General features: G+C 37.9%; 1 protein-coding gene across 1 annotated transcript in view; it reads right to left on the bottom strand.

Annotated features, from left to right (window-relative positions):
- TDP1 (tyrosyl-DNA phosphodiesterase 1) overlaps positions 1-25290 on the bottom strand; it is a 44252-nt gene that overhangs the window by 12422 nt on the left and 6540 nt on the right. The window contains exons 6-14 of the mRNA XM_012574042.5: positions 23799-23833; positions 22607-22699; positions 20830-21000; positions 19189-19267; positions 16149-16334; positions 15344-15392; positions 12120-12186; positions 7188-7295; positions 5585-5687 (exon numbers count right to left, since the gene is read on the bottom strand). Of these exons, the coding sequence (XP_012429496.5) occupies positions 5585-5687; positions 7188-7295; positions 12120-12186; positions 15344-15392; positions 16149-16334; positions 19189-19267; positions 20830-21000; positions 22607-22699; positions 23799-23833 (891 nt within the window). The remainder of the gene's footprint in view (positions 1-5584; positions 5688-7187; positions 7296-12119; positions 12187-15343; positions 15393-16148; positions 16335-19188; positions 19268-20829; positions 21001-22606; positions 22700-23798; positions 23834-25290) is intronic.

Genomic DNA, 25290 nt, shown 5'->3' with positions numbered 1-25290 from the left:
CTGGCCAGCAGAACACAAAGCAAAATCCTTCCCCAGCACTGGGTGCAATTATTCCAAAGAGAGCTTTATCCAACTGTACCAAAAGATTTTTCTTTTTTAAAGAAGCTCACAGTCACAAACCCAAAGTTTCTTGGCTTGGAAAGTATGTGTCTGGGCGTCTTTAACACTGGAATTTTAAAACCTTGTGGCAGTTCTGTGAACACTTAAAACAAGGCTTAACATCTTGAAGTCTACATACTAAATCTTGGTTTACTTACACTGTATTAACTTTCCCACTCCCACTCCATTTTACATGGGATGAAAGACTTAATCTAAAACTAGAGAAACCAAAGAAGAAAGTGGTACTACACTGCCTTGGAAGTTGGTGTTACAGTCAAAGAGTTTAATTGACTTGATTTTGGTTCTGCTCTAAGTTGAGCTATGACTGAAGGTGCCGGGCTCAGTTATTTGAACGCAGCAAAAATTTAAGCAGTTCACATGCATCACATGCATAATGCCTGGCTGATCTCTAATCCAGATTCAGTTCATACACCCAGACCCAGAGTCAACTACAAAACAGTACTTCACTCCAGTGAGTATTCAACATCAAATACAGCACTTCAGAATCTAAAATTGTTAGTTGTCCGAGTTTGATTATCTAGATATAATTGCAGGATTTGATAGCACTAGGTAAGCAATTATGGGTAGGTTTTCAGTTTAATAGCATCTATTATATTTCTCTGAGCTTTTATTTCTAAAAGCTGACTGAGCCAGTACTATATTCAACAAACATCTAGAAAGATTTAAGTATTTCACAAATTTTTATACTGTTTTACAGGTCAAGCTCAATTTATCTTAGCATCTTATCAGACACAGAAGCTGTGAGGAAGAACTATTTACTTAAAAGGCTTTCCATTAGTCACTTCCAAGATTTTTCAAACAAAATAATTACTGGAACATGTTTCCCAGAACTCCATGCTTTTTGGTCATTGCCTTCTCACTGTATGTTTTACCTGTTAAAAATGCACTTTATCATAGCCTCTGGAAAGGAATCCCCAGCAGCTGAAACAGCAAGTTGAAAAAGAGAGAGTGTAGATGTAGGAGGTGAGAAATAGAAATGGAGATGGAAAGGGAAATGTAGTTCAAACACAGGACAATCTTTCTTTTAAACATTATTCTTTACTCAATAGAAGCTTGTGATCTAATGCCAGCATCAGCTGATTTTTCCCTGAACACTGAAACTGTAAATGATAACAGCTGCTGCTATATTGGGAACAACCATTCAACATATTTCTGAGAGTCTGTATTAGCACATGAGGCCAAGACCCAGCCTCAAAGCATAATTCTGGAAGCATTTGTTAAAAAAGACAAAAAACTGGCAGTCAGCTGATAGCAAGTGAGGAACGATCCACTTCCAAATTTGTATTCAGCAGAAAATAGAAGGCACAAAACTGCAAGGCTAGAGGAGTTCTTAAGATAAGTGACATTAAGTGTGTGCTATGCAAATACACCAGGGTAGTGTGGCCAAGTAGTCCCAGGTGCTGGATTAAGGCTCCAATCTCTTCTACAACATTGATTCAACTTCCATCAATGCCAGTGATATTTTAATGGTTGGATTATATGATTTTAAAGGTCTTTTTCCAGCCTAAATGATTCTGTGATTCTATGATGCTATGTCTTAACTTCTGCAAGAGTACATGTCGTGAACTTTGTGATAATACTGCATGAAACCACCTAAAGAAACAGAACTATCAGAAACTGGCAGCATTAAATCAGCATTCTGATAGTAAGAGCATGGCGAGTCCCTCAAGGCCTAGGAAAGCTCAGTTATGTTTCAAAGCACTTAATGTAGTTTATACTTTGCATAACTTTAGTTGTAAACAAGCATTTCTGTTTCTAAAAATTTTAGTCTATTACCAGTTCTCTGTTACCTTCACTTAAAACTACTCTGCCACATAGCATTCTAAAACAACACTGAGCCACTGTGACAAGCACACTAATTTATCAAAGAAGCATCTTTATGCAGTTAACTGCAGGGCATATGCATAAGAAATTCATAAGCTAAGCAGTGCAACTTGAGTATCAGATGACTGCATGCACATAAGCCCAGTATCAGTATCTGTCTGACTATCTCCTTGTTACCAAGAGTCTCTGCAGGCACTTCTCAGTGAAACAAGAAAAGCAACTGCAGTGTCTCTCCCTGCTTTGCACCCACATACACCATGGGATATCACACCCATATGATAATCAGGTGACTCGTTCTCTTCTGGTTGCCAGTCTTCACAATTAATTGTCAGTATGTAGGAAACTGGGAGAAAACCAGCTAAATATTCTCTCCCAAAATATGTACTGTTACATATTCTTGCAAGTTTTAAATAAGCTTCAATTAAGTTGTGCTCTGAGAGGTCTGAAACTCAAACATAAGACTATCTTGTGCACAGTGACAGGTTTTAGTACAGCCATCTAAAAGCATAGGAGCTTTCTATAATTCAAAAAAAAAGAGGTGAGAGCTGTAGAGAGAAAGCATTGTACTCACACCATAGTTAGCTAACCTGTTACACACCACTTTGTAAAAATACAGCAGGACAAACAGACCCAGCCAGGAGACCCGAGAACATCATTGTCTAATAGTTTTATATCTGTATCTGTTTCTCTAGAATCATACTTGCATTTTAAATACAACTTTTGTCCCTCTACTTATGACTCTCCCAACTCAAATGATACAGAAGGAAAAAAATTGAGAAAAGAATTCAAAGTGATCAAAAAATCTCCCCCCTAGGAACAGCTGAGCAGGATAAGAACTCTTCAGTCTAGACAAAGACAAAGGTGTCTGGAAAGAGAGATATGAAAAGGATGATTAGGAATCACACGGTTCTTGCATCTTTCAGTGCAAGAAGAAAAAACCGTCAAATGATTAACTTTCAGAAGTGCTTCATGTGACATTATTACATTGTGGAACTCAGCCAGAGCAGACTGTGACTGCCAAAAGCCTACAGACATTTAAGAGCAGACAAGAGACACTCACAGAATAGGCCTCCAAATCATGAAATATTCAGAGACAAACTACTACTTAAATACCTGGCCATTATACTTTCCCACAAGCGTCTGCTTTTGACCACTGAGTTTTGAGATGTTCCTTTGATATGATAAAATAAAGCCTTCCAGTCCCCCAACAATGGCTATTTTGAAGCACCCAGAATAACAAAAAGGGAAAGATGTGGAAGCTTGGCTCTACTTAATACAGCACATCATGTTTTCTTACCCAGATCCTTGCCATTTATTCCTATTTTCTATCCAAAACTTCATGTACCATCATTCTCCATAAACTCTGGTTCCAGAGCCAGGCTGAAAGAAAGGTACCTCAATATGATTTCCTCACTCACCTTCCTGTCCCTTGAATTTGTCCTTCGTACTTCTTCCCTGCATTAGCCCTCACCTGATCATGTTGAGCTGGTTCATGGAATGACTTTGGAAACCTGTCCTGTTTTGTTCTGGTCAGTCTGAGCTGGTTCAAAGGATAAAGAATCCACTCAGCACTGATGCCAGTACAACTAAGGGAATGAAGACAGCCAGAAAGTTGTAGTCAATGGTTCTGTATCCAGGTGGAGGCTGGTGACTAGTGATGTCCCTCTGTACTGTCTTGGGACTGGTGCTCTTCAGCACTTTCACCAATAACAGAGACAGCAGGACTGAGTGCTCTCTCAGCAAACCTGTCTTGACACCAAGCTGAATGATGCAGTTGACAATGGAATGCCATCCACAGGAAGCTGGACAGGCTCAAGAAATGGGCCCACAAGAACCTCATTAGCTTCAACAAAACCAAGAGCGAGGTGCTGTACCTGGGTCAGGGCAACCCCAGCCAGGAGCATAGACTGACAGAAGTCACTGAGAGCAGCCCTGTGGAGGAGGACTTGGGATACAGGCCAGACATGATCTGGCAATGTGCACCTGCAGCCCAGAAAGTCAAATGTGTCCTGGGGCTGCATCCAAAGCAGTGGCCAGCAGGGCAGGGATGGGATTCTGTTCCTCTGCTCTGCTCTGATGAGACCTCACCCGCAGTGCTGCATCCACCTCTGGGGCCCCCAGCATGGATGTGTTACAACAAGCCCACAGAATGGCCACAAAGATCAGAGGGCTGGAGCTCCTCTCCCACAGAGACACGCTGAGAAAGTTATTATGTTACATGACTGTGTCATCTGGTGGTCAGTTATGTTTATACAAAACCCATCATTTACTAGGTACAAATAGACCAGTACCATAAATTCTTTGCCTGGCAACACCCAGAGATAGCCAACTGGAAGTTGGAGTACCCAACTTCCAAGAACATTAATTTGTCCCTTTCAGATCATTTGCTGTTAAAAGTCAAATTTTTGCACAACTTTCTTTGCCCAGTGCTTCACTATTCAGTTATTAATAGTTGTTTACACAAATGATGTTTCCTTTTTTTAGAGCTCATTGATATAAAAAACAATGCTTCCTACTCTAAGAAGCTGTGGGATTTTTCTTGTTTCACTCTCTGATAAACACATTTTCTTCCACATAAACCATGCTGAAGAAAAACATCTCTAAGGTTCATGATATCAGAGACCTCACTACTATGCAAACTCATTATAAATGTCAAGAGTGAGATACAGGAATTCTTCAGCTGCAGGCAGAAATCATCAATCTTAATATGCAATCTCAGGAGACTCCAATTATCCAGTTATGGTAGGCAAACATTTTTACAATATCATATTAGTAAATATTCATTTGGGACTACATTACTAATGAGCAGAAATGACAGAACATTATGTGATCATCTGTGAACATTATCTAGGAAATAAATACTCTTTATCAGCAAAATATTTCTAAGGACTTTTAGCATACAAATACTTTTTCAGAGAAATTTGCAGATTCTTCCCTGGAAAGAAGAAATTTCACACAGGAAGAAGTTTAAATGGTTTGTGATCATAGACTAACTGCTGTTGAGAACATTTTGGTACTGTCAGCTCATCAGAGAGGAGGAAGAATCAGCCACATAACAAAAAACTTGCATCTCCCCCCATCAGGTAAGAGACAAAGCCCAACCTAAACAAAGAAGGGAAGCTTTTTTCTTTTAAGTACTTTTAAGTACTTTCTGCCACAGGATTTCATAGAGGGCTAAAAACCAGCAAGTGCAGATCAATAAAGAACTTGATATCAAGAGACAATCACATGACTGCAAATGGATTTCAGAGAACGAGCAAGAACGAGCAACTGGTGCAACATTAGGAATCATTTCTCAAGTTACAACACGCACACACACTTTACTTCAATGTGAACATGTACTCACAGCCTAGTTTTAAAAAGCACAAGAGAAAAGATTTGCTCATCCTTTCCAGTAACATTTAGGTATATGTTACAATTTCAAAACATTTTTGCCTGTCAGTAAGAAGAAAAAAGTCACCAAATCCATACCTGCTGTGTAGGAAAACAAGACTCTATGAATACCTCACAAATTCAATTTCCTATTAAGTGTTTTATCTGGAAGTAGAGTACTGATCAGATAATTCAGTTATGCTTGTATTCATAAATATTTGCAGGTTTTCCTCATATGCCAGGATTTGTGCTTGAACTATGGACTTACAAATGCTGAAGGCAAGAAAAGAACTCCGAGTTCGTAAGAACGGATCATCAGTTGGCTGCCATTTTTCTCCAGAGCTCCCCAGGCTGCTTTAGAGAGATTGGCACTGTGAAGAGAAACAAAGCATATTAGTGAGGCACAATCTTCAATGCAGAAAACGTTTAAATAACATAGCATAGCAATATCCTTCTAGCAGAACTTAAATTCAATCAGAATCATCTTCTCACAAAAAGTGACTTGATTGTTATTCCTTATTGCTATTTTTACAGCACAGTGGGAGCAACAGAGACAATATGTAGAAAGGCATTCATACAACACATGTGGATAATTATACAAGCCTATTTCTGTCATACAGATCTACCAGACAAATTCAGCCTTTTGAATCTTCTCTGCACATTTCAGAAAGGAATTTGGTACTGGTAAATAGCTTCAATTTGATGACTTAAGAAGATTAAAGGCTAGCTCAGTTATGACTACTTACAATACATTCAGTACAGAGTGGGTTTGCATTTTACATTTTAGTGCAGAGTGTTAAACAGTATCTTTTGGTCTTAGCATTTTGTTCTTGGATCTATTTATAAAAACAAATATTTATCAAAGAGATTTTGTTTCAATTCACTATTCAGCACCATGGTATCAGTATCTACTACAAAGTAGATCAATTTGGGAGTCAAAAATATATGCAATTCTGTTGTCAAAACCTACTTCTACAGCACAATACAAAATTTACACCTTATGTTTCAACTGGATGCTGTTTGGTAACAGCAAATGGTGGAACAGAAGAAACATGAAAAGAAAATAAAGCAACTGTGAATTTCTCTATTAGATGAAGTGAGCATCACATTTAAATGACTTAAAACCTTTTAAAAAGCACATTAATCACCAACACTATTGCAAGCAACAGTATCAATGAGTGATGAAATTTAAAGAGAACAAATATAAAGAGAAAAAATATTAAAGTAACTGAGCATTCAAGAGTAAGGACAGATCATAATCTGTAGAATATAAGGCTGCATAAAAGTCAGTTTTAGCAAAACTGAAACATCTGTATTTTTCATTTACAACAAGACATTCTCCCTTCAAGTCAAGAAATCTTGTTTCCTCTTCTGGCTTTTTTAACAACTAAACAATAGAAATATAAAGCTTATACTTCAAGGCAGACTGCTAAGCAACTCAATCTGACAAAAGGTCAGATTCCAAATTCTATGTATTTGTATGTTATATTACAGTAGGCAGCCCAAAAATAACCAGCTAACCCAAACTCTACCTATTTTGTAGAAACCAGCACATTCATACTAAACCACAGCATGTCTTAAAGAAACTTAACCCAAATTTAAAAATATCTATCACTTTAGTTGGTGTTGAACCCCAAAACTGGCAGTCAACTCAGACAAGGTTTTAGTGTCATTATCAACAGTTTCTGACAATCATGTCAATTTGCAGCTTCAAATGGGGCAAGGCAATGGAGAAATATTTAATGTGGACAAAAATTTCTATCACCAAAGTACTATGTAGGTTACAAAAGTAAATCACCTGGGCTTGCAGCTGACAAAAAAACCCCATGTATCAAGTTTTTCAGTGAGAGCTTTACTGGTTAGATGTTTACCTTGTTACCAAGAACCAGGCAATCTTCTGGAAGTCAGGAGAGAGTCTCATGTATGTCTTAATGTGAGGTATAGCATGAGTTCGACCCGTGACATCTGCTGACCATTTGCTAGAAAAGCAAAAGGAATTATTTTCAAATACAGTTTTATTTTTGGGTCTAAAAAATACTCACCATATGACAGCACCATGATTTCAGGAACACTACTTATACTTGTCACACTCAATACTTATTTCTCCTAGAGAAAATCTTAAAATACTACATTTAACTGAACTGTTAACAATTCTACTAGAAGTCAGATTCTTTACAACCAACCCAGAGAGATATTCTCTTCAGTGTGTCAGGTTCTACTAACAAGTTTTTTTCACTTCTCTGTTCCAGATAGCACTCAAGGAACTAAGTCTAACCTTCTGGACAATACATGTTCTTTGAAGACTACCAATGTTTATGACTTCAAGCAACTGAGTTTGGCACCAAACTAAATGTCACAGAATTCCCCAAGTTTATTACAATTTATAATCCATGACATAAAGGCTGGGAGCAACTGGTAGATTGTTGCTGCTATTCCCCTTTCTGTGCCTCTAAGCCACTGAGAAATTTGAGGGTTTAAGAGAATAGAGGTCATATCTATGTGTATATAATAAAACTAGATTAAAATAACAAGCCATTGCTGGATTAATTCAACATCAGTGTTACAGAACTAAAGTGTAAACAAGCAGTAAATATATGTACATAACTGAAGGTATGTAGTCACAGCATTAAGAAGCACTTTATGTTCACAGCTGTTAATCCTCACCCAAATTCAGGAAGAAAGCTTCGTAACACATCTTCCTTTACCCAGAGACGTTTCTTCCCCCAGATTTGAAGAAGACTCTTGTTTCAGTTGTCACAATCCTGTTTCCCTAACTCAAAATTCTCTTCTAATAGGCAAATCAAAAAGATCAATTACCTCCGAAAAACTTAAGTGCACCGCGTTCCTCTTTTAGCCTGAGCAGACTGACTTGGAAGGGCTGGAATTGTTTATCTATGTTGCCTTTCAGGACTAACACTTACATACAGTGCACTTAAAATGAAGAGGCTTTGTATTTAATGGGTGAGGACCTAGTTACTTTAACAACCTTGTCTCCTCTGACGGAGGAAAAAAAAAACCTCTGAGAACTGGTCTTGTGTTCTTAAAGGGCAAGAGCTGAAACACTCTGTACATTTGATACAAACTAGACTTCTTTATGTTTTCATTCGAACTGCATCAAAGTCTGTTTCTATAGGACAGATTAAGGTACACATGATACAGAATTAGCTGACTAAACTTGTGTTTCCCTACAAACTCCACACTTCCCATACATACAAACTGTAAGGCTGAGTCATGACTCAACCACCCTGGTTAATAGCTTTTCTCTCACAACTGACAGCTTAGACAAGCATCTTAAAGCTCCTGAGACAAAAATATTTAGGTAACTCTAATAAAATTGTAAAAATGAAAGCCAGGGAAAAATAGTAGAACTGGGAATTTAAAATTTATTTTCTTTAGATTTACCTCACTGTTTTGACCCAGGACAAACTTCTTCACTCACCACTAACTGCAGTTATTCTGTGATACTATCGCAGTCTACAGCCTTTTTTGCCTCCTTATCTTAAGATATAAGTAGTGTGCCTTAGCTAGAGTACTACCACTTCTATCTATCACCTACAGTACTCTAACTGCAGTTTGATTTCATGAAAAGTGATTGAAACTCCTGTTTTAGAAAGTTAAAATCAGAAAGGGGAAAATATATTTTTGACACATTTTCCCTAGTAGGACAGCACAAACATGTAAGGATTAAAAGGGGAAAATGCATGCTAGTTTTGGCTGGGATATAGTTGACTTTCTTCATACTGGCTGGTATGGGGCTATGTTTGGATTTGTGCTAGAAACAGCACAAACACACAGATATTTCAGCTGTCATACACAGCCTTTTCTGCCTCTCACACCACCCCACCAGCAAATAGGCTGGGAGGGGACACGGGCAGGACAGCTGACTAAAGGGATATTGCAGCACATGAAGCTGAGGGAAGAAATGGTGATGGGAGGGTCATTCAGAGTGATGGCTTTCATCTTCCGAAGCAACCATTAGGCATGATAGAGCACTACTTCCCTGGGGATGACTGAACACGTGCCTGCCCATGAGGTGTGGTAAAGCAACTAATTTTGCTTTGCTTGTAGGAGTAGGTTTTGCTTTATTAATAAACTATTTTTATTTCAACCCACAAGTTTTCCCATTGTACTCTTAGGATTCTTTCCCCTACCCCTCTATGAGGGTGGGGGAGTCCAAGTGGTAGCTTTGTGGTACTAAGCTGCAGGCCAGGACTAAGCCATCACAAAGTCCAAGAAATTTAACTGTACAGACATATCCAATTCATAAACAGGAATAACTAATTTTCTACAATATCACCTCTTTCAGTATTTAATTGTCTTACTTCAAATACTGAAATAATTTTTTAAAGATACTGGCAACAAGGCTTGAGAAGAATTAAAACAACTAATACCATTAGTTTCAGTCTAAAAGAACACTTGGGATCTCTGTGTAGATGCTCTCTCTCATCTTTTGTGGTTTTAGGGGAACAACACTGTACTTCTGCACACTGAGAAGAAAACTCAAAACTTATTCAAAACTTTATAAATCTAAAGAACATGCAAAGCTCTAATACAACAATCCTTATTGACATAGGCATATGTCAGACAAATTCTTGTCAAACCAGCTTCTTCCACTCTTTGAAATCAAAAATTTGACAAAGTAACTGCACAAACATAAGGCACACTATATTAAAAGCAGATCAACTAAAAGGAACATTAAAATACAATACTATTAAAGCTGATCAAATGTTTTGAAAGCAGCAATTAACAAAAATTATTAATAATTGCAAATGTGTCCTCATAAATTACTAATTCTGAAAGGGGGAAAAAAAGCAACACCAGAGAGAAAACTCTGCAAATTACTCTGTTTACACAGTAGCTAATCTAACAAAGCACTCTAGTCATCATTTGCTACAATCAGAAAAGTAAAAGCAATATTAAGTTTAGTCACACTAGTTTTTTGAAAAATTAAAGTTCTGAGCTGTATTATAGGTTAAACACACCCAACTGGCAGAAGAGAGAAAAACAGCCCACAGACATTATAAAAAGTTACATGTCTGGGGCAGACATCCTGCCTCATCAGTTGAGAGGCTGCAGGACACCATCTTCCAACTCCATTAATTTCTCCCTACTTGCAAAAAGGAGTTATTCATTTTCCTTTACTTGTAAGCATAAAAGATTTGGGGTTTATTTCCTTGCAGCTTTGGTAGAATCCCTAGTCTCCTGCTGGTTTCATACTATTTTCCAGTTTGAAGGAAAATTTTCTAAATTCCTCTAATCCCTCCACTGCCCAAAGATTTGCATTATAAAAATAAGTCTTTCAAACAGCTCATCTTATATTTACATCCATTGAAACCTGCTGTTTTCTGTGTGCCCCAGGTTCTACAGATAAAAAGCTGCAATCTTCTCAGGCCCTATGGTGAGAATTTACACACAGGCTCTCCTCAAGGGCTGCTGTCCTGCATTATTGCAGGGTAAGAGCCTGCATCTGGGTAGTCACTACAGAGCAATTATGCAGGGCCACTGCCATCTGTAGCCAGTTCCAGAGATGAACTTGAAACAGCCCTCTTCCTGCCCGAACAGGCCCCTGTATGTCCAAGGAGACAGGTACATGGGCATTTTCTCATTGAAAATGAATAAATAAATGAATTATATCATTATTAAGTAACATTCTGTGTACTAAATCAGAGACTAACTGAAAAAAGGTTACAGCTTTTTTCTAGTAAGATTCTCATGAGGTATGACTACAGAACCAAATTAAGACTGCACAAACACCCCCAGATTTTTTCTTTTTTTTTTTTTTTTTTTTACTTTTTGAATCATGACTGAAAAATCTGAAAGCTTCAAGTTGATTGCGGCTTTCTTCCTTTGCTTAATGTGCTCAGAAGACACAGTTTAAAGGTGGGAGACAAAGCTTCACATGCTTTCTGCCTGAGTTCCATTCCTTAGATATTGACCAGCAAGGTTCACAACAGCAATCACCTCCACTCTGGAATGGAGGATGCTCTCTGCCACTAGCAAATTCTATTTCGGTCTCCTGAATATATACCCAACTGAACAGAATCTTACTTAGTAAATTTTCTTACCAGAGCAACTTCTGTCCAGAAGAGTTAAAATTTTCTGATGAAAGGAATGGGAAGTTGTGGTCTTGTAAGAGGTTACAAGTTCCATTAATTTTTTTTTTATCTTTGCAAAACAACTTTTCCCATTGTTCTCTAAACATGCGTAAGTTTTTAACGATTCAGCCCGAGGGAGATATCTGGCATGGAATGTGTCAGACTGTTAGAATTTGGCACAACTAATAGCATATGGAAATAGAAATTCTTAATAGAAAATGTCAGGCATCTTTAACAAAAGATATTGCCACAAGGGACTGAGAATTTTTGCAGCAGGACTGCTGTACTAAGAAGAAAAAAAAAGCAACCTCCAAAAAAAGCCTTCCTAGTCCTGTTGTGGCTCAGTTGAAATTCCATTAACACAGAGGCACATGCAGGGAAAGTGAAATACAACTGGAAGTTGAAAAAAAAGGACTAACATTATTCCTGTTCAGAGAAGGAAACATTATATAAAAGTTTACAGAAAACTAAATCCAGTAGCAACATTGTCCCATAATTTTTTTAAAGGTAAACAGTATGCTTTCTACCAACTGTTGAAGATAAGACTAGCTGATACAGAACTAAAGGCCTTTATTTTAAGGAGTTTAGGAGATACCATACTTGTAACCATTTCCACTTAATTGTTTTTAACACTCAAACATTACAGCACTATAACTTTAAACATACGGTCTGAAATTTAAAAAGCCCAAAGAATTGAGTTCTACTTACTGAAAATAGGAATGCAACCACAGCTGTTTCTGTGCTGTCTGTATACTGTACGGAAGTGAGCCACCAGCTTAAGGAAAGAAATAGAACATGTACATTTATTTTTTTGAAAGACATTCTAAAAGCAGCAAGCATCTTTGAGATTAAGCTATCTCTCCTAATTCCATAAGTTATTTTCAGGAAATTGTTAAGTGCTCCAGTAGTATAAAATGGTATATACTTGTTGGAGTTCTTTCCATTCTTATAATTTAGCAAGTTCCTAAACACCACAACAGCACATTTACACTAAGAAAAGTCAGAAACTGTATACAGGGAGAACTATGGGTAGTTTTTTTATATGATACTACTTTATATCAACAGATTGGAAGCACTACCCATACAAACTAGAGGAAATAAACCAAGCAGCTTTCAGAAGAAAGAAAAAGCCTTCCAAATCCCAAACAATGTTATTTTAAAAACAGCTTCTATGACGAAATTGTATTTGTATTGATTTGGCCTTTGGCTAATGCACCTTGTGATTCCTTGAAATGGATTTAAGAAGAACCAGCTACTAATTATATTCGTGTAGTGTAGTAAAAAACATGACACAAAGCCATGATGCATATTCAACATATCCTAGAAGAAACCAAAATAACTCATTACAAAAGCTTTACTACTCTCAGCAATGCACTAACTGCAGGAGTCTACAGAACTGTTAATTGCACAAACACAGAGTCGTGTAATTCACCAAGTGGAGGGGTCTCACCCACTAGCATTATTTACTCATTTTCTGCTGTGAGGTAAAGACTAGGAAGAGAGCAAAGCAGGCTCAAACTTTAAAGGGTATAAAGAAAACTTCATTAACAGAATTAAAAGAAAAATAATAAGAAATCAGAATAAGCCTTCAGAACACCTCTCCTTCCCCCATACCCTCTTTTCTTTCCCACTGACAACATAAAAAGGCAAGACTCCTGACTTTCAGTCAGTTTAACACCTCTAAAATAGTCTTTCTTCAGTTCTCTTAGGGAGAAGAATCTCTCTTGACATGCCATGGAGACTTCCCAGAAGAAACAGTTCTCTCATGGCTTTAATGTCACAGAGAATCAGTCGCCTAGGAATGGAAAATTTCTACATATGTCCAAACACTAACCAGAGGAAAGACAAAAACTTCTGAAAACATTCAGGCTAGCTCCATGTTCAAAATCCACCAGCTGCTAGAATTCACAAGCTACTCTTGTGCATAGGAGTATAGGTATCCAGCTTGGAACAGGAACACTTTTAATGATTCAGCAAAGCCAAAGAATTCCTGAATTGCTGAAGTTGAAAGGACCCTCTGGAGATCATCTAGAGTAACTCCACACTCAAAGCAGGGTGAACAGAGAACACTGCTCAGTAGAGTGTCCTGTCAGGTTTTGAGTATGTTCAAAAACAGAGACTCTACAGCCTCTATGAGCAACCTATTCCATTTAAACATCAGAAAACAATACTGCTATAAGGATAAATTGAAATGCAGGAGATTCCCATGCACATACATTGCCTTTTGTTCTTTCCCTGGTCACCATGCATACCATCTGCCTCTACTTTCCATCTTCCCATAATTTATATTTATATACACTGATAAGATTTCCCAGGAAAGCATTCTTCTCTAAGTTCCAAGAATTATCCAGCTGCCTCAGCCTCCCCTATGATAGAGGGGAGGGCTCCAATCCCTTATTCATCTTTCTGGCTTTCTGCAGTACTTTGGTTCAGTATGCACATATCTGTATTGTATTGTGAAGTCAACAACTAGACACAGCACTCCAGAAGTGGTCTCACCAGTTCCAAATAGAGAGGATAGATCACTTCCTGGCAATGTACTTCCTAACACAGCCCAGGATTCTGCTGGCCTTCTTGCTACAAGGGTGCATTGCTGGTTCATCTTCAGCTTGGAAGACCATCAGCACTTCCTGGTCTTTTTCTGCAAAGCTGTTCACCTGTGGTGAACCCCCAGCGTTCACTCATGCCTAGGGTTACTTTTGCCCCAGCTCAGTACCTTGCACTGCCCAAGGCTGCACTGCAAGAGGCTGCTGTCTGCTCATTTCTCCAGCCTGCACAGCTCCTCTGACTGACTGCACAATCATCCAATACATCAACCACTCCTCCCCAGTCTGCATTATTTGGAAACTCCCTAAGGTGCACTCTGTTCCACCATCCAGGTCACTGATGAAGACATTAACAAACCACCCCAGCACCCAGTGCTTGGCACATGCCACCACTAGTGGCTGACCTCCTGCTGGCCTTTATGCCAGTGCTCACAGCCTCTGAGGCTGGCAGCTCAGCCAGTTTCCAATTTGCTCCACTTTCCACTCATTCAGCCTGTACTTAATCACATCATTCTACAGATGTTAGAGAAGACAGTGTTTAAAGACAAAGATAAGCTAAACATCTAGGGGCATTCACTCACTCATCAAGCCACTTATCATAGATGGACATCAGGTTAATTAGGCATAATTTCTCTTTAAAAAAATCTATGCTGACTACTCTGAGTCACCTTTTTTCCACCATATGTTTGGAAGTATTTCCAAGATTACTTGTTCTCTTTCCCAAGAGATCAAGGTGAGGCTGGCAGATCTGTGGGTCCCCTTCCTACAGACAGGAAAGAATTCCTTTCTTTCAGTACTCATTAATCTCTTCCAATTGCCTTGACCTTTTGAAGACTTGTTTTTGAGTAACAGAAGCTTCCCTGCATCAGAATACTACAGTACCCATTTCTATTTCAGGTTGGCTGGAGCTATGCTTTTACAAATATCACTTAATGCAAATAAACATGGGAATAATGATCAGAACAGTTGTATATTACAACATTAAAAAAAAGGACTAATAACACCTTAGCCTCCATTGTATCTGATGTGCAGACTCATACTGCAATCAAAACAGAAGGAGAACCTGACACACTCAAACCTGAATTTTCTGCAAAAATTAAATAACTGGAGTAAGAGCAGAGGGCAGGAGCTGTTGTTTTCCTACACAGTGACATATGAACATGGCCAGAACAGACAGATGATACATACCCATGCCCACAAAACCATATCTATTCAGTCACAACACGAGAGCTGGAGTCAGAGCTCCAGCAAAATCAGTAAGATTCTACTGCCACCTATTCTATCACATTATCAGCAAGATGAGAACTTCATCTTAACATCAACCACTGAAGTGATTTTGCAGGACATGACCACAAAAAGGAAATAAATGGGGATTTATCTGCTTACCAGGATAGCCTTCTAGACTTTGTCTCACATTGTTCACAGTAGGATAAACCTTCACAGAGGTAGAACAAAAAGTAACTTTAATAACACAGCTCTGAATAGATAAACTGTCAATTTTCACACAAACTCCTTAAACAAAACTTGAGAAAAAACAAATATTAAAAGCTACATTTTTTAGAATAAATTTACACTGCAACTTATAACTACATTTGTGACAGTAACACAGAAAGTCTAATATTTTTACCACTCTTAGAGAGCTAACCAAAACTAGCTATCAAGTCTCAAGTAATACTGCTTCAGCCACTTCCACAGTAGCCAAAGCTAGTTCTTAACATTATGAGATTTTAGTCTCACACCTCAAATATGAGATATGAGTATGCAGGGGCAATTAGCACATGGTAAAGGCATAACTTGACCATCATTTTTCTTGATTTAAGAAAGCCCTGCCACAAACTTTTCTGCTACTCCCCTTAATTGTGCTAATAACCAAAGGCATTAATGACTAAGGATTCAGTTATATCTCAGTAGGAAAAACAGCTGCATCTAAAAAACACAATGGAAGACAAGCTACAGAATGAGAAGATAATTTTGATGAGATGATATATAATCTAGTGTCATGCAGATGAAAATTTTGGTACATTTTTATAGCAAACCACATATAACTAAACAGCTTTAAATGGCATATATATAATTTCATTATGAAATCTCCATTACTGTCTTCCAAAAGTTCAAAGCAAAACAATGATTAAGATTTCCAAAACAAATGACTAAGTGTTAAATAAAGGTCACCAGCATCTAAAAGACATACCAAATGAATTGGGACATCACATTTACGGAAAGTTGTCACAGTGCTGCCTGCAGCCACCAGGCTCTCCTGGAATTCCGAGCACAGCCATTTGGATCCATCAGCTCCCATTGAACCAATGCTTGAGAACTGTCCAATGAGAGGCCAGGATTCCTGTGCTGGTATTGGCAAAGCATGCTCCTTCAAAAGCTGGTGAGGGGAATTAAAACACTGTTAGACTTCAACACACACAGAATACATTAATCAGTTTGATATCAATTTTGATATAATAAATCCTCTATAATTTACTTCTGATAATGGAGATTACCATTCATACAATGTATTTAAATTTGCAATAAAAAAATCATCAGGCTTTCCAAATAAACTCACTTCAAGAGAAGATTATACATCACAAGTTTTATCCAAAAGCACCAAAGTCAACTGTTAAATAATGGGTGAAAAGAATGCTAGCAGCTCTTTCTAAAAACATGAAACATTAGCTTCAGAAGTTCCAATAAATAAAACAACTAAATATTTTTCATATTTGGTGGTCGCCGGCCATAAAATTCCTCTCGTATCCTAAAGCCATGACACCCAGCTACAATAGAAGTCTACAATAAGAGGGGAAAAAAGAACAATTGAAGAGAATACTAAAATTAGCCTTTTTTAGAGTTCTTCAGCTGTGAATGGAATTTAGTCACATTAAAAACAGACTGATATAAACAGATATTAAATTCTATGTAGTTATCAGCTTTACCCCACTCTAGACAAAACCCACAATCTAATGACATCAGTCATCAATGTAGTATCATTAGGTCTGTCTGCATTGTCACTAAAAACCTTGTTAAATCACAGAAACATTTGCCACAAGATCATGTTTCTCCCTTACAAGCTTTTTCTGTTTTATTTTTTCTTCATTCTATGTCTAACAAGGCAAAAAACATCAGACAATGCATACCACAAAGGACAAGCTCTTAATGAGCAAAAGGATGTCCACAAGAGTAAACTCATGTTGAAAAGTAATGTGATACATAAATATTCTGTATGTTACAGAAGTTTGCCACAGACAGCATGGGATTTCCATATAAAATTCATTACAGTATTTGAAATTATGCCACTTCAGCAGGAGGTGCAGGTAAAAAATTTCTCCAATTATGAGAAGCATTTAATATATGACATGAAATACCTCATCAAATTCTGAAAAAAAAAAAACCAGCCAACCAAAAAAAACCCCAAAAAACAACAAAAAAAAAAAAACCCAAACACCCCCCAAAACAGAGTTCAAACCTTCAAACCAAACAAGAAGGGTCCCTGCAAACTTGATATATGCAGTCTTAAAGATCTGCAATTACAGCTTACCTAAATAAACATAAGACCTCTAAAGCCAAGAGAGTTCGACTACTAACATAATACTGTCATATTCACCCCTAACCATATCCCTAAGTCCAACACCTACACATCTGTTAAATATCTCCAAGGATGGTGACTCCACCACTTCCCTGTGCAGTCTGCTCCAATCCTTGAAAGACTTTGAAGTAATTTTTCCTAATATCGAAACTATACCTCGCCTGGCACAACTTGAGGCCATTTCCTCTTGTCCTATAACTTGTTACTGGGGAGAAGAAACCAACCCCCAGTCAGCCACATCCTCCTTTCAAGTAGCTGTAAAGAGCAATAAGGTCTTCCTGAACCCTTTTTTCTCCAGGCTGAACACCTCCAACTCCCTGAGCTGCTCCTCATCAGCACCATGGTCCAGATCCTTCGCCAGCTCTGCTGCCCTTCTCTGGACACACTTCAGCACTTCAATCTCTTTCTTGTCATAAGAGGCCCAAAACTGGACTCAGCACTCGAGGTATGCCCTCACCAGTGCTGAGTACAGAGGGGAAACCACTGCCCTAGTCCTGCTGGCCACACTATTGCTGACACTGGCCAAGATGCCATTGGCCTTCTTGTCCAAACGCTGGCTCATGTCCAGCTGCTGTCAGATGGCACCCCCAGGTCCTTTTCCACCAGTCAGCTTTCCAGTCACTCTGCCCCCAGCCTGTAATGCTGCGTGGGGTTGCTGTGACTCAAATGCAGCACCTGGCACATGGTCTTGTTGAACCTCACACAGCTGGTCTCCACTCATTGATCCAGCCGGTCTAGATCCCTCTGTAGAGCCTTCCTACCCTCCCGCAGATCAACAGTTCTCTCCAACTTTGTGTGCTCAATAAGGAGCCCTGGGGAACACCACTTGTGACTGTCTACTAGCTGGATGTAACTCCATTCAACTCTCTGAGATCAGCCATCCAGCCAATTTTTAACCCAGCAATGAATGCACCCATCCAGACCAGGAGCAGCCAGTTTGTCCAGAAGAATTCTGAAAGTTTTACTAATGTTCAAGTAGACAAAATCCAGAGCCTTTCCCTCACCCACTAGTCTGTCATAGAAGGAAATCAGATTAGCCAAGCAGCACCTGCCTTTCATACTCATGCTGACTGAGCCTAATGACCTGGGTATCCATCAACTGGGATCTCCCCAGTCAGCCAGAACAGCTGATTAATGATTGAAAGTGGCCCAATGAGCACTTCTGCCAGCTCCCTCAGTAGATCCCATTTGGTCCCATGGACTTGTGTACATTTCAGTGCTGCAGCAGGTCACTGACTGGTTCCCCTTGGGTTATGGGGGTTACATTCTGCTCTCTGTCCCTGCTTTCCAGCTTGGGGAGTTGGACATATGGAGAACAGGTCCTGCTGTTAAAGACAGAGGCAAGCATCAAGCACCACAGCCTTTGCCTCATCCTTTGTCACTATGTCTCCCCCTGCATCCAATAAATGATGGAGATTCTCATTAGTCTCTTTTTATTGCTAATATATGTCTAAAAGCATTTTTATTGTATTTTTCATCAATAGACAGGTTAATTTAAGTTCTAAGTTGCAAGCCTATATATGTTATTGCTAACTTTAACAATGTATTAAAAGACTCCTGATGACAGCTGGAAAAATTGGAAGGAACTGAAGAATTCTGTCCAAAATTCTATTTACATTTTAAGGGATATTAACAATAAAGTTTACAGTTTTGGTACCTTTCTGAGCCTGAGATGGCCCCACTTTTCTTTATCATTGCCTTGATATCGTCCAGGGGTAGAACCAAGCAGATACACTCTAAAAAAAGAAAAAAAACCAACATATTTTTGTAGATCTCAACTGCTCTGGTTTGTAAAGTAGCAAGGTATTTTAGTAAAACTTACCAGCAAAATTGAACACTCAAGTGCAACCAGAAATATTTAATGTCTCCCATGGAACTTATAATACAAAGAAAAGTGGATTTTCAGCTGTATAATTTATTATCAGCATCCTAGATGGCTGTCATACATGACCAGGTTGTTCTACTTTTTCAGTGTGCAAAAAAATGCAGAAGATAGGTAACACTAGCAATACACACAAATAGCACATTTGGCACATAACTGGGCAGTAATTTTGAGCAAAGCCAACCTACTGCTACATCCAAATCAGCAGATTCAGGTATGATTTTCATTTGGGCATCTAATAGTTCAGATGCAAAGTACAGCTTTTTCAACACTTCCTAATAATAAGTTTAGTAAGCTATTTGACTTTGCCCTGAAAACAGGGAAGAGACCTGCCCAAGTCACAACAAACAGATGCCTTAAGAAGCTGCATACATCTCATGTCTAACTTTATCCATGACTGAATGGCCCCTACAGCACATCAAATGGCAATCCTTATCCTAACAAGTGACTCTTCCCTATCACATGCATAAATTCCTATCAGCTAGGGCTCAACTCATCTGTTTAAACTCATGCTGAGGATCAATGCAATCAGAGCAGCTGTTAGCTCACCTGATTATAAAGTACATACTTCTTTTTAATACTCTCTCTAATCTTTTAAGACTCCATGTAAAGATAAAAGTACTTCTTAATGCATAAACTAGACAAGGCTTCAGTCTCTATTACCACTGCAGTATGACCATTTTCAGCTTTTCAACAATTTTTGTTCAGATTATAAAAGAGCAATTAAGTTGACAGGGAGATTTACACTTTTTGAAGTAAATGCTCATATTTAAGTGCAACTATTTATTAGAAGTAAATTAAGCATCCTGAATTATTTTTAAGTAATATCAGCAATATGATATTAGAGAAGACTATTCCAAGACCTGTTAGACACAACATTGCCAACCAAAACCAATCCATGATTGTTATCGGCAAAATTCTACAGATATGTATGTTGATTAAATTCTGCCTTACAAATAGAGGCCTACGCTGAATAAAACCCTCATTCCAGTAACCTTTGCTTCTGTGATCACTCCTATATGACAAACCCTATAAAACACAGTTTTTTTCCACTGGTAATATTACTGGAGTAAATACTTTGAGCCAGACTGGCTCAAATACCAAGCCCTTAGTACTTTATAGCTATTTTCTGAAAAGTTACTGCTGGTGCAGCTTTCTTTCTTCTTTTAAAATGCATGCTTATAAAACTATTAGTTGGTCTATTTGACATAATCTACACAAGAGAATTTTTTTAAAACTACATAAAATCGTGTTTGAACACTCAATCCTGAAACAAGATTACCTTACAAAATAAGCACAAGGTCAAACAGATCCTAACACAGATATCTAATTTCTGTGAAATTAGAAAAAAAGAAAAACTTAGGAAAAAAAAAACCCCACACATGCAAGTTACAAAAAACTTAAGATTATGTGTACCTTGTTTCTGATAAATCATGTTCTTGAATCAGATCTATCCATTCCCTGAGTGCAGGAGAATTGTAAGCTGCCAAGTAACTTATTAGGTCAGACTTAAAATTAGTTGCAGATTCACCAGCGGAACCAGATGTGCCCTTAGAGAGCCTTGGATATAAAGGGCTTAGCCATATTCTTAAAAGAAAAAAAAGGAAAAAAAAGTCAGCCATATAAACAAGCATACCATGCATTAATAACACACAGGTTTAGTATAGGAGTAAAACACATCTGAAGGTCCTAAACAAATACTTGACAGATTCATTGTGATACTAGCCATAGATGTCTTAACATCTACAGAAGCAGCTCATACTTGCAATCATAAAACTAATACTTTCAAATGAAAACAACATTCTCATAATTTATCCACACACACATTTACAGCTTTCACCGCTGTTGAACTGGCCGGCCTCAGGCTTAGCAACCATCTGTCCTTTCATCAACATTTTCTATAGGAATGGAACACTGTAATGTGTTCTGCTAAACTACTGGTTTGTGCAAGTGCATACAAACCACCAATTAAAGCAGCTGAAAGGTTTATATAGTTTGAAGAGTAGCCCACAATATAGGTTGCCTCTCAAGAACCTCCATCAGAGTAAAATAGGATGGGCACCACACAGCAAAAACATTTAGCATTTCTTTTCAGTCACACATTAGTGCAGCCATGGGAACCAAAGAGTCTGCATTATCAACTTTACAATGTGTTGATACTACCCTCTGAAATTCAGAACCACCATATTGTGATCCTGCATAACACCACAGTATGCAAAAGCTAAAAAAAGAAAACTATTTATCGTATTTGACAAGTAGGGGAACTTATTAAGCATCCCAATAGGTATTTTCATGCCTTCTTAGCTTTCTGAAAAGCTAACTGTCATAAGATACTAAAGCCACCCATAAGGTTTAATGGCAAAAAAAACAGTGTGCAATTTTGGCACTCAAAGAGCTAGTATCAGACAAGTAAAGTCTCAAAACCCTGCCATATTTAATGGAAGCAGAATGGATGTCAAAGTGACAGTAACCTCTGAAAAGCAACTTTCCATTAGTTTGAAGAAATTTTATACCCTGATTTATTGTGGTCATCTAACTAAAAAAAATGCTCCCATAAAAACAGCCAAAAAATGGAAGAGGTTGAGGAGCCTTATATTAACATGCCACTTCATCCTGTTTTTTGTGCTCTCAACAAAACTATATCCTAAGCCTGTCATTAAGTTTAAGGACTTCTACCAAAAAATAAAACAGGAAAAAAAATTCCTTCCCAGGAAAGGATACTGGGTGAATACTAGGTCATCTACTGTATTACAGAACCAATAATGCCCAACATGTATCAGACTACATTACAGATACAGTCACAACAAATCCAGAATATGTGCACATCCATATTATTTTTGTAGTATTAAGATAAGTTTTAAATAGCTGCTTCAGATCTAAATAGTACTTTATAGCTACAAAGTTTTTTCATAAAGAGACAGCACAGAATAATAAAACTTTGTATCAGTCAGATTGATTTTAATCAATTTTGATCAGCCAACTAGGAACATAGTTTTGTTTACAGGAGAAAGCAAGTAAAAATCAGACCTAGACAGCTACCAGCATTCTAAGTCAAATTTTTAAAATTTTTGTTTTAAAATCTATTTTAAGAATGTAAGACTTGCAATACTAGATCAACCAATATCTCATCTCCAGCAGAAGCAAATAGCTATGGAAAATATTAAACATTCACCTGCTAGAGATTGTTGCTTACCCCTGAGTTTTCTGGTGCCAGTCTTCAGCAATAAGATTGGATGTATGTATCACAACTCTAAGACCTTCTTCATACAGCAACAACATCATTTTCCTTTAAAACAAATATACAACTCTTCATGTTTTTCAACTACACAGAGTAGGAGATAAATTAGCAATTCATTAAAAGGCTCCAAGATATCTATTTTCAAAAATATGTTCTGCATCCTCCAAGCCCTTGGACTTCATGTGCATTCCCAGCTCACATGGCAGTCATTAGACTATCCCCATATATTTTATTCCAGAGTACAGCTTAACATCTCATGCAACTAATTATCCACAAAGTGAATATTTGCAGAACACTTCCTATATTTGCACAGTTCTTTAGCTTTGCAGATAGTCAGAAAAAGAATTAAGGAACAGTGAAAGGCCTTTGGTTAAAACTGAATTTATTAAAATCTAGTTACTTCCTCTTAAACTGACTTTTACTTTAAAAGAAGTTATGTATACAGCTAACCATTGCCATAGTGACGGCAAAAAACCTATATCATAACTCTTAACTCAAGCTACAGAACAAAGGAATTTTAAAAATAGTAACTGAGATAAATATACACATCTGTATCTTTTGTAAAAAAATTCCTCAGATTTTCATATCCAAGTTTTCATTACCTGTGTAAAGGCAGCATATCCATGTCATCCCAAAGGATGAGATCTGAAACCCAAACTGAACTGAAACAATCTTTGCCAAAACATAACATCTGCTCTTTTCTATAGATTTCCATCTAAAAAATTTGCTTTGAGACACTTCTATTATATCTAATTCAAGCTTTTTTTTTTTTTTTTTTGAGAAGAGCCCTAGATTCACTAGTTTGTCCATATGAACTGGAAATGTCACAGATTGTCCATATGAACTGGAAAACATGATCAGTAAATCAGTGTTGTGTTGGTCCTACCTGTGACTGAACAAGTTTGCTTTACAGTTCTGGTATTAAGGCATGAGTTAAGAGCCAGGACCTGCAGTCCACCTGGCTTAGACCAGTTCAACTTCAACTGTGTAACTTGCACATCTCATATGTACTCAACAGCTAATTTGTCTCACTAAACTACAACAATCCTACCATCTCTAAATAGATGTTTGTGGAAGCTTTAAGAGTTAACAATTTCTACGAAACCCAGTTTTGCTGCAGACCTTTCTACTTCATAATGTTACTTACGTATGGTGAGTTCCAAATGCAATATCCAGTTTAGCCTACAAAATTAAAAGTTGATCATTAAAAATTGCTATTGTACTTTGCTTCTTATTTTGTGTAATTTCACTGCTCTCTAGTGGACAGATCACAAAATACATTATCTTCCTTCTCCATAATTCTAATGCACTTTCCACTTTCTACAAGCTAGATTTTAAATGGCAATGTAACTCTTGCTGGAACTGTTACAGAATTTGTGCCTCTCTTACTAACAGGATTTTCAGAAATAGCAGTGGAAAATAACTCAAGGCTCCTGCCAGACACCAAACAGAAGCCAGCAATGTGCCCTTGCATGAAAGAGGACTAACAGGGTCCTGGCCTGCATTAGAAGGACTGCTGCCAGCAGGTCAAGGGAGGGGATGCTTCCCCACTGTCAAACACCAGTGAGGACACACCTGCAGTACTGGGTCCACATTCAACAGGAAACTCAGGCTTACCAGACTGTTTCAAAGATAACAAAATTCCAAGATCATTCTCCTCCTAACAAAGAGCACAGCATCCCCATGATCATTAATATAGTTCACCTGGCAAAAATCTTGTAACACTGGTGAAACGTAAACTTTAAGGCATTTAGAGATTTTTGAAGAGCTAAGATTTTAGTTAGAAATAAGCCTTACTAGAGTTAATTAAAATAATAATAATAAATGAGTAGGCCTTGATGAAGTTAGAAGTTAGTAGTTAACTAATAATTGATTGCTTGTCAGCACAATGTTTAGTTAGCTGGGTATATAATGAAGAATATAGAAACTGACAAATAGCTTTTAGGAACATAAGACAATTGTGGGCCTCCTCTGTTCTGAAACCAACTGAAGACAAGGAATGGGAGTTCTACCAAGAGTTCATTTGTCATACTTGTATTGAAAAGGTAGAAAGGTCAGAACGAGGAAGACTTCATTTACTTCCTCATTTTGGGACCCCTCCCCATAAAAGGGACCACCGACCCATTTCAAGGGACAAACTACGCATGCTTAATAGCTTTTGGAGTGATTAGCATACGAAGCGGGCAATGGGATGTACCAAAATTATGAATATGTATTTGTATTTTGTGTATTCAGTACTTGTATGGATAAAAAGACTCTGTAATCACCTGGAAGGTGCGGTGTGTATTTGGGAGCTATCCCGCACGCTGCCCAGCGTCGAATAAACATACACTTTCTAACTTTAAACTGTTAGAGAGTTTTTGTCCGTCACAGTTGGATATCGATACTAGATCAATATCCATATTTTTTTAATAAATCATTGGCAAGTTGCCATAGCCACACCCTCCCCCAGGATGAAGCCAATGTATTCACCACTTAGGGACAGCAAAACAATGAACATAACATCAGAGATAAAATGGTATGTGCCAGGAAGTGTGCTCATAGCAGTTTTCATCTTCTTACGGAGATTATTTGTATCAGCATTTTCTTGTGTAGAACATATTTGGGAAACAACTCTAGTGAGATTTAAGATTATAGTG

The sequence above is a fragment of the Taeniopygia guttata genome, chromosome 5 (genome assembly GCF_048771995.1).
Source record: "Taeniopygia guttata chromosome 5, bTaeGut7.mat, whole genome shotgun sequence".
Lineage (NCBI taxonomy): Eukaryota > Metazoa > Chordata > Aves > Passeriformes > Estrildidae > Taeniopygia > Taeniopygia guttata.
Note: the sequence above shows the minus strand (reverse complement) of the source record. Positions and strands in the feature narration are given on the sequence as shown.